Source organism: Pygocentrus nattereri, chromosome 4, assembly GCF_015220715.1.
Source record: "Pygocentrus nattereri isolate fPygNat1 chromosome 4, fPygNat1.pri, whole genome shotgun sequence".
Lineage (NCBI taxonomy): Eukaryota > Metazoa > Chordata > Actinopteri > Characiformes > Serrasalmidae > Pygocentrus > Pygocentrus nattereri.
In genome coordinates this window covers 21,212,517-21,228,921 of record NC_051214.1, presented here as the reverse complement: position 1 = coordinate 21,228,921, position 16,405 = coordinate 21,212,517, and the positions used below count along the sequence as shown (strand labels likewise).

The following is a 16,405-nucleotide window of genomic DNA, read 5'->3' as shown; positions in this document are numbered from 1 at the left end:
TAAAAAGCTTTGTTATGCTGTCCTTTGTTTTCACAGTTGTCCAGTGCTCTGATCTGACTGAGCCTCTTCACGGCTCCATGCAGTGCAAGCATCCATTAGGACACTTCGGCTATCAGTCCTCCTGTGAGTTTAGCTGTGAGGAAGGATACACACTAACAGGCTCAAGCTCCAGCAAGCTGATGTGTGAAGGCAGTGGACACTGGAATGCCTCTCGGCCCATCTGTGAAGGTAAGAAGCTGCAATTAGCAAAAACCTTAAAGGTACACTGTGATTTTACAACGGCAAAGTGGACCTTTATGCTTATTTTGTGGTAAAGCTGCAGTACGATGCCCCCTTCAAACTCTTAGACAAAACTCTTAAAGCCAAAAAACGTAACATATTCTGTGCTTGACTGTAAATAATTTGGGTTTAAAATGATAAAGTTGGCCTTTGAGAAAACTATATGTTGAAGAAATTGCTAGCTCCCAAGGCACTGTTGTTTTTAGCTAGTTGCACATCAGTCTGACTTAATATATAATTCCTGTCCCACAGCTGTTCGATGTCCAGCTCTTGTGGACCCTACGAACGGCAGGATGAACTGCAGTGGTGGTAGTTTTGGCAGCAGCTGCAGCTTCAGCTGTAATGATGGGTTCCACCTTCAGGGGGCGCCAGAAATTACCTGCACTGAGTCGGCAGAGTGGAGCCAGGAGAAGCCTTACTGTGGAGGTGAGAAGCAGAACATGATCTTTTATAAGTTTCTTTTAATATTTTGAGATTGAATATTTGACTCGTAAGCCTCTTTGTTATTCCCTCCTTAATATCACAGTCGTCCAGTGCTCTGATCTGACTGAGCCTCTTCACGGCTCCATGCAGTGCGAGCATCTAGTAGGACACTTCAGCTATCAGTCCTCCTGTGAGTTTAGCTGTGAGGAAGGATACACACTAACAGGCTCAAACTCTAGTCGGCTGATGTGTGAAGCCAGTGGACACTGGAATGGTTTTGAACCCACCTGTGAAGGTAAGAAGCTGCAATTAGCAAAAACCTTAAAGGTACACTGTGATTTTACAAAGGAAAAATGGACCATTACCCATGTTTTGCTATAAAGCTACAGTTTGTTGCTGCCTTAAAATTTTTAGATGAAACTCTTAAAGCTTAAAAGAACTCAACACAGTTCATGCTGGAATATAATTACTTTGGGTATTAAATTATAGGAGTGTTTGAGAAATCTACATGTTGACGAAGTTGCTAGTTTGCAAGGCACTGTTGTGTTTAAATATAAGCAAATCAACATGACTTAGTCGATAATTCCTGTCCCACAGCTGTTCAATGTCCAGTCCTTCAGGACCCTACGAACGGTAGAATCATCTGCAGTGGTGAAAGTTTTGGCAGCAGCTGCAGCTTCAGCTGTAATGATGGGTTCCACCTTCAGGGGGCGCCACACATCACCTGCACAGAGTCTGCAGGGTGGAGCCAGGAGGTTCCTTACTGTGAAGGTAAGAAAGCAGAATATTTACACAATTTATTTTACACTTTGAGACTGAATACTTGACTAAAAAGCCTCTTTGTTGTGCTGTTCTTGCTTTCACAGTTGTCCAGTGCTCTGATCTGACTGAGCCTCTTCACGGCTCCATGCAGTGTCAGCATCCTCTAGAAAGCTTTGGCTATCAGTCCTCCTGTGAGTTTAGCTGTGAAGACGGATACACACTAACAGGCTCAAGCTCTGGCCAGCTGGTGTGTGAAGCCACTGGACATTGGAATGACTCTCGGCCCACCTGTGAATGTAAGAAGCTGCAATTAGCAAAAACCTTAAAACTCCTTAAACAGTGTTTACCCTGACATTTCTTCATGCTAGATGCACATCAGCCTGACTTAGTCTATAATTCCTGTCCCTCAGCTGTTCGATGCCCAACTCTTGAGGACCCTGCGAATGGCAGAATCAGTTGCGGAGGTGATAGCTACGGCAGCAGGTGCAGCTTCAGCTGTAATGATGGGTTCCAACTTCAGGGGGCACCAGACATTACCTGCACAAAGTCTGCAGAGTGGAATGAGGAGAAACCTTACTGCAAAGGTAAGAAAGCAGAACTTGATGTTTTCTAAGCTATATTTAATATTTTGAGACTGAATACTTGACTAAAAAGCTTTGTTATGCTGTCCTTTGTTTTCACAGTTGTCCAGTGCTCTGATCTGACTGAGCCTCTTCACGGCTCCATGCAGTGCAAGCATCCATTAGGACACTTCGGCTATCAGTCCTCCTGTGAGTTTAGCTGTGAGGAAGGATACACACTAACAGGCTCAAGCTCCAGCAAGCTGATGTGTGAAGGCAGTGGACACTGGAATGCCTCTCGGCCCATCTGTGAAGGTAAGAAGCTGCAATTAGCAAAAACCTTAAAGGTACACTGTGATTTTACAACGGCAAAGTGGACCTTTATGCTTATTTTGTGGTAAAGCTGCAGTACGATGCCCCCTTCAAACTCTTAGACAAAACTCTTAAAGCCAAAAAATGTAACATATTCTGTGCTTGACTGTAAATAATTTGGGTTTAAAATGATAAAGTTGGCCTTTGAGAAAACTATATGTTGAAGAAATTGCTAGCTCCCAAGGCACTGTTGTTTTTAGCTAGTTGCACATCAGTCTGACTTAATATATAATTCCTGTCCCACAGCTGTTCGATGTCCAGCTCTTGTGGACCCTACGAACGGCAGGATGAACTGCAGTGGTGGTAGTTTTGGCAGCAGCTGCAGCTTCAGCTGTAATGATGGGTTCCACCTTCAGGGGGCGCCAGAAATTACCTGCACTGAGTCGGCAGAGTGGAGCCAGGAGAAGCCTTACTGTGGAGGTGAGAAGCAGAACATGATCTTTTATAAGTTTCTTTTAATATTTTGAGATTGAATATTTGACTCGTAAGCCTCTTTGTTATTCCCTCCTTAATATCACAGTCGTCCAGTGCTCTGATCTGACTGAGCCTCTTCACGGCTCCATGCAGTGCGAGCATCTAGTAGGACACTTCAGCTATCAGTCCTCCTGTGAGTTTAGCTGTGAGGAAGGATACACACTAACAGGCTCAAACTCTAGTCGGCTGATGTGTGAAGCCAGTGGACACTGGAATGGTTTTGAACCCACCTGTGAAGGTAAGAAGCTGCAATTAGCAAAAACCTTAAAGGTACACTGTGATTTTACAAAGGAAAAATGGACCATTACCCATGTTTTGCTATAAAGCTACAGTTTGTTGCTGCCTTAAAATTTTTAGATGAAACTCTTAAAGCTTAAAAGAACTCAACACAGTTCATGCTGGAATATAATTACTTTGGGTATTAAATTATAGGAGTGTTTGAGAAATCTACATGTTGACGAAGTTGCTAGTTTGCAAGGCACTGTTGTGTTTAAATATAAGCAAATCAACATGACTTAGTCGATAATTCCTGTCCCACAGCTGTTCAATGTCCAGTCCTTCAGGACCCTACGAACGGTAGAATCATCTGCAGTGGTGAAAGTTTTGGCAGCAGCTGCAGCTTCAGCTGTAACAATGGGTTCCACCTTCAGGGGGCGCCACACATCACCTGCACAGAGTCTGCAGGGTGGAGCCAGGAGGTTCCTTACTGTGAAGGTAAGAAAGCAGAATATTTACACAATTTATTTTACACTTTGAGACTGAATACTTGACTAAAAAGCCTCTTTGTTGTGCTGTTCTTGCTTTCACAGTTGTCCAGTGCTCTGATCTGACTGAGCCTCTTCACGGCTCCATGCAGTGTCAGAATCCTCTAGAAAGCTTTGGCTATGAGTCCTCCTGTGAGTTTAGCTGTGAAGACGGATACACACTAACAGGATCAAGCTCTGGCCAGCTGGTGTGTGAAGGCACTGGACATTGGAATGACTCTCGGCCCACCTGTGAACGTAAGAAGCTGCAATTAGCAAAAACCTTAAAACTCCTTAAACAGTGTTTACCCTGACATTTCTTCATGCTAGATGCACATCAGCCTGACTTAGTCTATAATTCCTGTCCCTCAGCTGTTCGATGCCCAACTCTTGAGGACCCTGCGAATGGCAGAATCAGTTGCGGAGGTGATAGCTACGGCAGCAGGTGCAGCTTCAGCTGTAATGATGGGTTCCAACTTCAGGGGGCACCAGACATTACCTGCACAAAGTCTGCAGAGTGGAATGAGGAGAAACCTTACTGCAAAGGTAAGAAAGCAGAACTTGATGTTTTCTAAGCTATATTTAATATTTTGAGACTGAATACTTGACTAAAAAGCTTTGTTATGCTGTCCTTTGTTTTCACAGTTGTCCAGTGCTCTGATCTGACTGAGCCTCTTCACGGCTCCATGCAGTGCAAGCATCCATTAGGACACTTCGGCTATCAGTCCTCCTGTGAGTTTAGCTGTGAGGAAGGATACACACTAACAGGCTCAAGCTCCAGCAAGCTGATGTGTGAAGGCAGTGGACACTGGAATGCCTCTCGGCCCATCTGTGAAGGTAAGAAGCTGCAATTAGCAAAAACCTTAAAGGTACACTGTGATTTTACAACGGCAAAGTGGACCTTTATGCTTATTTTGTGGTAAAGCTGCAGTACGATGCCCCCTTCAAACTCTTAGACAAAACTCTTAAAGCCAAAAAACGTAACATATTCTGTGCTTGACTGTAAATAATTTGGGTTTAAAATGATAAAGTTGGCCTTTGAGAAAACTATATGTTGAAGAAATTGCTAGCTCCCAAGGCACTGTTGTTTTTAGCTAGTTGCACATCAGTCTGACTTAATATATAATTCCTGTCCCACAGCTGTTCGATGTCCAGCTCTTGTGGACCCTACGAACGGCAGGATGAACTGCAGTGGTGGTAGTTTTGGCAGCAGCTGCAGCTTCAGCTGTAATGATGGGTTCCACCTTCAGGGGGCGCCAGAAATTACCTGCACTGAGTCGGCAGAGTGGAGCCAGGAGAAGCCTTACTGTGGAGGTGAGAAGCAGAACATGATCTTTTATAAGTTTCTTTTAATATTTTGAGATTGAATATTTGACTCGTAAGCCTCTTTGTTATTCCCTCCTTAATATCACAGTCGTCCAGTGCTCTGATCTGACTGAGCCTCTTCACGGCTCCATGCAGTGCGAGCATCTAGTAGGACACTTCAGCTATCAGTCCTCCTGTGAGTTTAGCTGTGAGGAAGGATACACACTAACAGGCTCAAACTCTAGTCGGCTGATGTGTGAAGCCAGTGGACACTGGAATGGTTTTGAACCCACCTGTGAAGGTAAGAAGCTGCAATTAGCAAAAACCTTAAAGGTACACTGTGATTTTACAAAGGAAAAATGGACCATTACCCATGTTTTGCTATAAAGCTACAGTTTGTTGCTGCCTTAAAATTTTTAGATGAAACTCTTAAAGCTTAAAAGAACTCAACACAGTTCATGCTGGAATATAATTACTTTGGGTATTAAATTATAGGAGTGTTTGAGAAATCTACATGTTGACGAAGTTGCTAGTTTGCAAGGCACTGTTGTGTTTAAATATAAGCAAATCAACATGACTTAGTCGATAATTCCTGTCCCACAGCTGTTCAATGTCCAGTCCTTCAGGACCCTACGAACGGTAGAATCATCTGCAGTGGTGAAAGTTTTGGCAGCAGCTGCAGCTTCAGCTGTAACAATGGGTTCCACCTTCAGGGGGCGCCACACATCACCTGCACAGAGTCTGCAGGGTGGAGCCAGGAGGTTCCTTACTGTGAAGGTAAGAAAGCAGAATATTTACACAATTTATTTTACACTTTGAGACTGAATACTTGACTAAAAAGCCTCTTTGTTGTGCTGTTCTTGCTTTCACAGTTGTCCAGTGCTCTGATCTGACTGAGCCTCTTCACGGCTCCATGCAGTGTCAGAATCCTCTAGAAAGCTTTGGCTATGAGTCCTCCTGTGAGTTTAGCTGTGAAGACGGATACACACTAACAGGATCAAGCTCTGGCCAGCTGGTGTGTGAAGGCACTGGACATTGGAATGACTCTCGGCCCACCTGTGAACGTAAGAAGCTGCAATTAGCAAAAACCTTAAAACTCCTTAAACAGTGTTTACCCTGACATTTCTTCATGCTAGATGCACATCAGCCTGACTTAGTCTATAATTCCTGTCCCTCAGCTGTTCGATGCCCAACTCTTGAGGACCCTGCGAATGGCAGAATCAGTTGCGGAGGTGATAGCTACGGCAGCAGGTGCAGCTTCAGCTGTAATGATGGGTTCCAACTTCAGGGGGCACCAGACATTACCTGCACAAAGTCTGCAGAGTGGAATGAGGAGAAACCTTACTGCAAAGGTAAGAAAGCAGAACTTGATGTTTTCTAAGCTATATTTAATATTTTGAGACTGAATACTTGACTAAAAAGCTTTGTTATGCTGTCCTTTGTTTTCACAGTTGTCCAGTGCTCTGATCTGACTGAGCCTCTTCACGGCTCCATGCAGTGCAAGCATCCATTGGGACACTTCAGCTATCAGTCCTCCTGTGAGTTTAGCTGTGAGGAAGGATACACACTAACAGGCTCAAGCTCCAGCAAGCTGATGTGTGAAGGCAGTAGACACTGGAATGCCTCTCGGCCCATCTGTCAAGGTAAGAAGCTGCAATTAGCAAAAACCTTAAAGGTACACTGTGATTTTACAACGGCAAAGTGGACCTTTATGCTTATTTTGTGGTAAAGCTGCAGTACGATGCCCCCTTCAAACTCTTAGACAAAACTCTTAAAGCCAAAAAACGTAACATATTCTGTGCTTGACTGTAAATAATTTGGGTTTAAAATGATAAAGTTGGCCTTTGAGAAAACTTTATGTTGAAGAAATTGCTAGCTCCCAAGGCACTGTTGTTTTTAGCTAGTTGCACATCAGTCTGACTTAATATATAATTCCTGTCCCACAGCTGTTCGATGTCCAGCTCTTGTGGACCCTACGAACGGCAGGATGAACTGCAGTGGTGGTAGTTTTGGCAGCAGCTGCAGCTTCAGCTGTAATGATGGGTTCCACCTTCAGGGGGCGCCAGAAATTACCTGCACTGAGTCGGCAGAGTGGAGCCAGGAGAAGCCTTACTGTGAAGGTGAGAAGCAGAACATGATCTTTTATAAGTTTCTTTTAATATTTTGAGATTGAATATTTGACTCGTAAGCCTCTTTGTTATTCCCTCCTTAATATCACAGTCGTCCAGTGCTCTGATCTGACTGAGCCTCTTCACGGCTCCATGCAGTGCGAGCATCTAGTAGGACACTTCAGCTATCAGTCCTCCTGTGAGTTTAGCTGTGAGGAAGGATACACACTAACAGGCTCAAACTCTAGTCGGCTGATGTGTGAAGCCAGTGGACACTGGAATGGTTTTGAACCCACCTGTGAAGGTAAGAAGCTGCAATTAGCAAAAACCTTAAAGGTACACTGTGATTTTACAAAGGAAAAATGGACCATTACCCATGTTTTGCTATAAAGCTACAGTTTGTTGCTGCCTTAAAATTTTTAGATGAAACTCTTAAAGCTTAAAAGAACTCAACACAGTTTATGCTGGAATATAATTACTTTGGGTGTTAAATTATAGGAGTGTTTGAGAAATCTACATGTTGACGAAGTTGCTAGTTTGCAAGGCACTGTTGTGTTTAAATATAAGCAAATCAACATGACTTAGTCGATAATTCCTGTCCCACAGCTGTTCAATGTCCAGTCCTTCAGGACCCTACGAACGGTAGAATCATCTGCAGTGGTGAAAGTTTTGGCAGCAGCTGCAGCTTCAGCTGTGACAATGGGTTCCACCTTCAGGGGGCGCCACACATCACCTGCACAGAGTCTGCAGGGTGGAGCCAGGAGGTTCCTTACTGTGAAGGTAAGAAAGCAGAATATTTACACAATTTATTTTACACTTTGAGACTGAATACTTGACTAAAAAGCCTCTTTGTTGTGCTGTTCTTGCTTTCACAGTTGTCCAGTGCTCTGATCTGACTGAGCCTCTTCACGGCTCCATGCAGTGTCAGCATCCTCTAGAAAGCTTTGGCTATCAGTCCTCCTGTGAGTTTAGCTGTGAAGACGGATACACACTAACAGGCTCAAGCTCTGGCCAGCTGGTGTGTGAAGGCACTGGACATTGGAATGACTCTCGGCCCACCTGTGAACGTAAGAAGCTGCAATTAGCAAAAACCTTAAAGAAGTCCTTAAAAAGCGTTTACCCTGACATTTCTTCATGCTAGATGCACATCAACTTGATATAGTCTATAATTCCTGTCCCTCAGCTGTTCGATGCCCAACTCTTGAGGACCCTGTGAATGGCAGGATGAAATGCAGTGGTGGTAGTTTTGGCAGCAGCTGCAGCTTCAGCTGTAATGATGGGTTCAACCTTCATGGGGCGCCAGAAATGACCTGCACTGAGTCTGCAGAGTGGAGCCAGGAGAAACCTTACTGTGAAGGTAAGAACATTGTGATCTTTTATAAGCTACATTTAATACTTTTACACTGAATACTTGAGTAATATTTTCTCCTTGTTTTCACAGTCGCCCAGTGCTCTGATCTGACTGAGCCTCTTCACGGCTCCATGCAGTGTCAGCATCCACTAAGACAGTTTGGTTATCAGTCCTCCTGTGAGTTTAGCTGTGAGGAAGGATACACACTAACAGGCTCAAGCTCTAGTCGGCTGATGTGTGAAGCCAGTGGACACTGGAATGATTCTCAGCCCATCTGTGAAGGTAAGAAGCTGTAATTAACAAAAACGTAAAGGTACACTGTGATTTTACAATGTCAAAGGGGACCATTAGACCTATTTTGCAGTCGGGCTGCAGTATAGTGCCCCCTTTAATTTTTAGATGAAACTCTTAAAGCATGAAAGAAACACATTCCATGCTCGATTGTAAATTAAATACGTTACAAATTATACAGTGGGACTTTGAGAAATCTACCTGATGAATACATTTTTTAGTTAGGTGCACATCAACCTGACTTAATTTACCATTACTGTCCCACAGCTGTTCGCTGCCCGACTCTTGAGGACCCTACAAACGGCAGAATCATCTGCAGTGGTGAAAGTTTTGGCGGCAGCTGCAGCTTCAGCTGTAATGATGGGTTCCACCTTGAGGGGGCGCCAGAAATTACCTGCACCCAATCTGCAGAATGGAGCCAGGAGAAGCCTTACTGTGAAGGTAAGAAGCAGAACATGATCTCTTAATAAGCTTCATTTAATATTTTGATATTGAATATTTGACTCATAAGCCTCTTTGTTATTCCCTCGTTAATATCACAGTCGTCCAGTGCTCTGATCTGACTGAGCCTCTTCATGGCTTCATGCAGTGTCAGCATCCAGTAGGACGTTTCAGCCATCAGTCCTCCTGTGAGTTTAGCTGTGAAGACGGATACACACTAACAGGCTCAAGCTCTGGCCAGCTGGTGTGTGAAGGCACTGGACATTGGAATGACTCTCGGCCCACCTGTGAACGTAAGAAGCTGCAATTAGCAAAAACCTTAAAACTCCTTAAACAGTGTTTACCCTGACATTTCTTCATGCTAGATGCACATCAGCCTGACTTAGTCTATAATTCCTGTCCCTCAGCTGTATAATAAGTTGATTTCTGTCTACAGTCTTGTTGTGCAAGCATGTGGCCTTGGGGAGGGAGGTTATCAAAAAAGTATTTAATTAGTCTTAATCTACCACTATGATGGTAGCAGTACTAGTGTACCACAATTGTCATTTCAAACATGGGCTTTCTGAAAATTCACTGCTGCCAGTCTTTCTATTTCCATCCTGCAACTAACAGAAAAGCCCTTATTAAGGCAGACGTGTCAGAACTTTTTAGAGGATACAGGAGTGGTATCCTTGGCCAGTGAAAATTAATCACTGTTCTTTCCTTCCCTAGTCATTTTATTTATTTATGTGTTTCTTTTAGAAGCAAGATTTATTAAAGATGGGTTTTTATTGAATTAAGAATTGAATGAGTCGAGTGCCAACCTTTATTTTTGGGCCAGTGTTATATCTCTTTGTTCATTAGTAGTTCTGACCCTGGAAGGCCTGGTAGCAGTGGAGTTTACTGGAAAGCAGTAGTTTACTGTTACCATAGTAATTAAATTTAGCTGAGGAGCAAGCTTTGAGGGTTGTCTTTTGAACTGTAGTGTTTATTTATTTTATTTATTTTTTTGTTTTAGTGTTTTGTTTGCTTTGAGCCCTTAATCCTTGTGAATCGTTTTTATTTTGTTCTATGGTTGTACTGCTGATTTTCCGTATTTTCCAGTTATATGGCCATTGATCCTTAAAGGTGTCATGCTGTAACAGTCAATTCTGGCTTTGGCCTGCTTCTACTGTGTTGTAAATTTTATGAATATTGAGATTTTTTAATAAATAATATTGTGTGAAATAGTCATCATTTTTGTAATTCACGTTTGGTAATCCACCAAATTCTCTTACCAGACCTGAGTGGGAACTATGGGATTGGTTAATGGGATTGGTTAACTATCTACAACCTCTAGGTGGTGTTGTAGCTCATGTTTAACTTGTGTGATGCTTTAATTTGGTAGATGCTCTCATCTAGAGCAACTTACAATTTGATCATTTTTACACAGGTAGGCCAAGGCGGTGTTAGGAGTCTTGCCCTAGGACTCTTATTGGTATAGTGCAGGGTGTTTACTCAGGTGGGGGATAGAACCCCAGTTTACAGCGTAGAAGGCAGAGGTGTTACCCACTACACTATCCAACCAAATTCAAGGACAATGGAGGATATGTGTCTGTTATAAGTCCTTGTCTAGTTGACAGCAGCCCACAGCACTGAATAATAGATGTTTTAATGGAAGGGATGAGCTGAATTTATTGAATAAAAATGTCTATATTGCATTTAAGTAAGCAAACTGAAGGACAAAGCTGTGCTGATGACATCAGTCATATAAATATCATCATGTTTTTCAGGGCCTATAGTACAACGTATGATAAGTGTGTTTATTTGTACCAAATATGCTGCATCCATTTTATCTGTTCAGGTAAAAATCCAGAGCTTCTCTGAGTTTCATTAAAGTTCTCCCCCTCTCTACTGTCCCTCCACAGCAGTGACATGTCCATACCTCCAGAAGCCGGACAATGGCCTCATGAACTGTTCCTCTGAGGAGGCCACCGTCGGGACATCCTGTTCCTTCAGCTGTTTAGATGGCTACACTCTTCTCGGCGATGAGGTGGTGACGTGTAACTTCACCGGCGGCTGGTCTGGAGCAGCAGCTGAGTGTCAAGGTAAGGCAGTCAAACCACGCTTGAGCTGCCTGATTAAAAAGAGATAAAGAATGAAGTAGAGCGCAAAATAAAGAGCCCATATTAATTCTCTTTAATTCTCCTTTTATTCTGGTCCAGCTCCTCCTGAGCCCCAGTTGAGCCCACCCTTGGTGACCGGCCTGACCGTAGCAGGAGGTGTTAGTTTGTCCAGCCTCGCTCTGGCTCTCTGGATAATGAAGAAACTCAGGCAGAAAGGTGAGCAGATTTTTTTTGCACTGTTTTCTAAATATATGAGGATGTTTGTAATAGTGTATTAATGTGAAATAACTAAAAACTAATGTTAATTATATTCATTTTTATTTTTCTTACAGCTGAAAAGTTTGACCTAAGGTGAGTTATGGCTTCTTATACATCCTAAACTTTTGTTTTATGATATTTATTCATTTATTTGTGTTGACTACTACAGTTGGGCTGACCGATGTCTGTTTTGTTTTTTTGTTTTTTGCAGTAAATCAGACATTGACATGCCTCCCCAGGTATACAAGAGCATCGACAGTCTAATATAGAGAAACATGACTACATACTGTCTCTAAGTAAGAATACATGCATAATGACCATAAACCTAGTGACACAGCTGGAATGTAATGTTAAAGTTTATTCAGTGATTCATTTTAATGTTGAATGAAGCTGCTACTAAAAAAATTAAGCTGACCTTTTACATACTTCTCTTTACAGAGGGCTCTACCTGCATTGACCTGGTCAGTCCTGCGTGGACGTTCCTCTTCAGAGTGAATGAAGAAATGAACAACAGAGTGAACACATTGAGGTTGATCCTTGATCCTCTGTACTACATTTGAATGAATGGATTGGACAGGACGTCACTGATTATTTAAAATTCTTCTTCCTAATGGAAGTTTTTCATAATGTATTGAACATATTGTTCTGTGTTGTTTGCAGACTTTTGAATCTTGAAAATAGATGTGTGATATTGTCTGTATTTTAAAATTTTGTATTTAAGACTTTTATGTTTCTGAATAGATTTTCTACAATTTATATTGTAACTTATCCCAGTCATTTTTTTAAAGGACTGAGCAGAAGTGGTTCAACCATTCAAAGCATGCTTTGTCCGTGCTTTTTTGTGTGTTATAATATGGTTTGTTGTAACGCTGAAGGCAAGGAAGTGGGATACAAATGAGTCCAGAAACTGAGAAGCGGAGGTTTGAAGAACAGAAAAATCCAAAACCAAAACAAAACCAAACTAGAAGATAAAAGAAAAGAGATGAGAGGATGACTGTCACATGCACAATGCAAGACTGAGGGTATAAATACTTTGAGGAGAAATGAGAAACACCTGGGATTAATGAGGGGCGGAGCTACAGGCAGGTGGAGAAGATAAGGGGGCAGGACCAGCGAGGAGACAGAACAAAACAACAAAAGCACATGGCACAAGAAAACAAAAGCACATGGCTACAACAGAGGGGAAGAAACAGACACACAAGAAGGAAACCATGATACTTGTGTGGTTGCAAATGGCAAAATTGTAGTTCACAGCATGTATCAAACACTTGGGGAAACATGGGAAAGTGCACTAAAGCAGCAGACAGAAGTTCAGACGTGTCTGATCGAATGTATAATGGTTTATCCAGAGTTATGCATTAATCTTAAACTTTGTTTCTCTGTCAAATATAAATATTGAAGCTGATGCCTATGTACGAAAAACAAAACATGAAATAAAACGTGCGTACAGCAAAAGTTTGCAGTCACCTGCTTAACCAGTGTTTTCTCTGAAATCAAGGTCATTAATAGGGAGTTTGTCCCGCTTTGCAGCAGAAACAGACTCTTGTCTTCTGGGAAGGCCTTACGCTAGAGCAGAGGACGGACCGCAGTCCGAGTCCGGACCCAGACTCTGTCCTATGCGGACTTGGACGTATAACTGATAAACTGTGGAGAATTATTCATTTTGATGGGGTGGTCCTGTTTTAATCAGCGTATCTTTTCTAGCCTTTACATCAACTGTAGCGGCCGGAGACTCACAGACCAATCGCATGCATTGTAAATATCACGTGACACTATTCAGCCGATCACATCTGTGCATTACGATGAGCACTGAGACTCGAGTGAGTGATGGCACACAGGGGAGGGACGAGGCGAGTAACAGCAGTCAGAGAAGAAAGTGAGTCAGAGGGAAGTTATTTTACATGTCGTGCTCTAAAAAGAAAATGGTCAGTAAATGTTGTTGAAATGTGATTGAACTGGACTTTATCTGATTTGATACTCAGTTGTATAAGATGTTAATATTCCTACTCGGCTACATCAGTAAACAGTATATGGAGTCATGATGCCGGTTAGACATTGATGTTCGGACCTTTGCTTGAGGAAATTTTCTCCAAATAGACCTTACAGAATTTTAATTAAATACCCCTGCACTACAGGATGGAACATTACTGTGAGGATCTGATCCTCATCACTCCATCACTCCAAAACACAGTTCCTCTGCTCTACACCTGAGTGCTGGGGGGCTTTATACCCCTCAAGGTGAAGCTTGAATCATGTGCAGCTGCTCTAAAGCATCCCATTTTATTAACAGTGCACTTGTACAGAGATGAAACATGCAGTGATGGATTAAGTTAGCTGAATTCACAAGTTAGAATCAAATAGAAATATAACTAGATAGAAGTACATTGACAGTTGTGTACAACATTACACATCCCTGATGGGATAGATGGATGGATGGATGGATGTTTGGATGGATGGATGTTTGGATGGATGTATGGAGGGATGGATGGATAGATGGATGTTTGGATGGATGGATGGATGGATAGATGGATGGATGGATGGGTAGATAGATGGATGGATGGATGGATGGAAAGAGGGATGGATGGAGGGAGGGATAGATAGATGAATGGATGGAGAGAGGGAGGGATAAATGGATGGATGTTTGGATAAATGAATGGATGGATGAATGGTTGGAAGGAAGGAGGGAGGGAGGGATAGATGGATGGATGGAGTGAAGGAGGGATGGATGAAGGAATATTTGGATGGATGAATGGATGGATGGAGGGATGGGTGCTTGGATGGAGGGATCGTTGGAGGGAGGTATGGAGGAATGGATGGAAGGAGGGATGGATGGAGGGATAGATGTTTGGATGGACAGAGGGAGGGATGGATGGAGGAATGGATGGGGGATGCATGGATGGAGGGAGTGATAGATGGATGGATGAAGGGATGTTTGGATAGAAGAATGGATGGATGTTTGGATGGAGGGATGGATGGAGGAATGGATGGAGGGATGGATGGAGGAATGGATGGATGGATGGAGGGATAGATGTTTGGATGGACAGAGAATTGTCAACTATAAGTAAAACTGTCAACTATAGATAAATCAAACCTGCTTGTTGCAAAGAGCTACAAATATATACAAAAAAACTGTACAGGCATATAAACAACTAAAACTACAAAAATATGTTGTAAGATCTATTCTGAGATAGACAGCCAGTGCAATAATGACTGTACAAAGAGGTTCCGGTAGCAGCATATAATGACAGTACTGAAAGTGTCCAGGTGTGGAGTGTCCAGAGGTGCAAGATGTGCAATGAGGTGTGCAGAAAGTGCTATGGTACAGTAAAGGTGTCCAGATGTGCACATATATAAAATAAACCTATGATTTAGAAAAAGAGACTCAGTCCTCATTTCTCCTCTTCCCTCTTCCCTCTTCTCTTCTGGTCCCACTGGGAAGAGCTGAAGGGTCTAACGTTTCTGTGGACAAAGGATCTCCTGAGTCTGTCAGTTGAGCAGCTCTGTGGCAGTAACCTGCCTCAGAGCTGCTCAACTGACAGATTTGTCCAGTTCCACCTTAGTCCAGCTCCACACCGAATGTCCCCAATATTTTTTAGTTTTCATAAACCTGTAAATGTATAGCCTTAACACTAATCTTCCGCGAGCTACGAAAATTTTCGTAAGGGAAACCAGCGACCATGTAGCCCACTCCCCTGCTGTGAAGCGATTAACGCCCATTGTCTTGGTACTGATATGGAGTGCGGTGGAAGTGGAAACCCCCCATGCCCACAGAAAGCTCCTACAGCTCCCAAAGCACCTAACATGACACAACTTGAAGGTGAACTTCAAGTTACAACCCGAGTGTATATGTTACCGATCCGACAGGGCGACGGAGAATCTGTAGAATCGTGTTTCAAAAGTTATAATTCAAGGGCGCGTAGTAGCGACGGACGGAGCAGTGGCGATTTCTCTAAGACTGCAAGGGAAGCTCAGCTTGCCCTAAAATGTCAAATATGTTCAGTTGTGTTAACATTTCATTCACTACAAATGCGTTAAAAGCTGAGTGTCTTTTCACTTCAACAGGACCGCTCATTCAAACGGGACGTTTTTTTCATTGCTTCGAAACTCGCCGGTCATTGGATAAATGCCACGACTTTGTCCCGCCCCCGAACGCAGAGCGTCTCTGTGGTGAATGGAGCTGTGGGCGGGTCTGGACGCGGAGCTTCTGCAAAATGATTGAAGGATCAGACGAAAGGCTGAATCCTGTTTTGATTGACAGCTATTTTTACCCATTTACGTCAAAAGACAAACTGCAACCCATTTCTTGGCGTTTACTTGGTGAAATTACTTGTGCATTTCCGTTGTTCATTGTGTAAATAAAACACACTCCTAGTATTTCCTTGTTTCAGTTTAACTTCAACATTTCCTTGTACGAGTTTAATTTCGTTTCGTTAGTTTGTTCAGTCAGTCGTTCATACTGTTGGCAAGGTCGAAGTGAACTAGCCAGCAAACAAGGTTCACACACAGAGCTGCTGTCTCAGTCCTCCTCTGTGAATTAACATAATAAAGGGTGATGTATGGTCCTGCTAATTGCTGGCAAGAAGGAGGGGTGATGTCCTGAGGATCTTGAAATCTCAGGAGGACTAGTGTTAATTCTTCATGCATTTAAGAAAACAGTATCAGAACCATTAAGCAGTAGAAAAAGGGACCCTTAAAACTGTATCTGCATTCAGAACCGGGCTCATTTTTCCTGCTTCAATGCTTTGGCAAATGAAAGGAAATACTGGCAATGACTAAGAATGCATTTTGATTGGGATCAAAACAAAACTTAGGAAGAGTTTTACTGCATTGTCCTGCTTCCCCAAGTCAAAACAGAAACACTGTTTTGATGACCAGGCTGCTCTGGTCTGGCCTTTTCCTGCAACTGTTGCGGGCACTGATGGACAGGATGTGACCCCAGCGTACTAAACTCAGA

The 16,405-nt window shown here is 42.8% G+C and overlaps 1 protein-coding gene across 7 annotated transcripts in view; it reads left to right on the top strand.

Annotated features, from left to right (window-relative positions):
* LOC108417008 (sushi, von Willebrand factor type A, EGF and pentraxin domain-containing protein 1-like) overlaps nt 1–16,405 on the top strand; it is a 69,786-nt gene that overhangs the window by 4,517 nt on the left and 48,864 nt on the right. For 3 of the 7 annotated variants that reach the window (XM_037537848.1, XM_037537847.1, XM_037537845.1), the window contains 32 exons: nt 37–228; nt 532–705; nt 806–997; nt 1,300–1,473; nt 1,569–1,760; nt 1,875–2,048; nt 2,148–2,339; nt 2,643–2,816; nt 2,917–3,108; nt 3,411–3,584; nt 3,680–3,871; nt 3,986–4,159; nt 4,259–4,450; nt 4,754–4,927; nt 5,028–5,219; nt 5,522–5,695; nt 5,791–5,982; nt 6,097–6,270; nt 6,370–6,561; nt 6,865–7,038; nt 7,139–7,330; nt 7,633–7,806; nt 7,902–8,093; nt 8,210–8,383; nt 8,468–8,659; nt 8,936–9,109; nt 9,211–9,402; nt 10,996–11,175; nt 11,293–11,409; nt 11,526–11,544; nt 11,663–11,747; nt 11,890–12,207. In XM_037537848.1, coding sequence (XP_037393745.1) covers nt 37–228; nt 532–705; nt 806–997; nt 1,300–1,473; nt 1,569–1,760; nt 1,875–2,048; nt 2,148–2,339; nt 2,643–2,816; nt 2,917–3,108; nt 3,411–3,584; nt 3,680–3,871; nt 3,986–4,159; nt 4,259–4,450; nt 4,754–4,927; nt 5,028–5,219; nt 5,522–5,695; nt 5,791–5,982; nt 6,097–6,270; nt 6,370–6,561; nt 6,865–7,038; nt 7,139–7,330; nt 7,633–7,806; nt 7,902–8,093; nt 8,210–8,383; nt 8,468–8,659; nt 8,936–9,109; nt 9,211–9,402; nt 10,996–11,175; nt 11,293–11,409; nt 11,526–11,544; nt 11,663–11,720 — 5,324 coding nt within the window. In that variant the 3' untranslated portion in view covers nt 11,721–11,747; nt 11,890–12,207. Of the gene's footprint in view, nt 1–36; nt 229–531; nt 706–805; nt 998–1,299; nt 1,474–1,568; nt 1,761–1,874; nt 2,049–2,147; nt 2,340–2,642; nt 2,817–2,916; nt 3,109–3,410; nt 3,585–3,679; nt 3,872–3,985; nt 4,160–4,258; nt 4,451–4,753; nt 4,928–5,027; nt 5,220–5,521; nt 5,696–5,790; nt 5,983–6,096; nt 6,271–6,369; nt 6,562–6,864; nt 7,039–7,138; nt 7,331–7,632; nt 7,807–7,901; nt 8,094–8,209; nt 8,384–8,467; nt 8,660–8,935; nt 9,110–9,210; nt 9,403–10,995; nt 11,176–11,292; nt 11,410–11,525; nt 11,545–11,662; nt 11,748–11,889; nt 12,208–16,405 lie in introns of those variants that run through there. The other 4 variants (XM_037537850.1, XM_037537849.1, XM_037537846.1 and 1 more) reach the window with 4 other exon arrangements.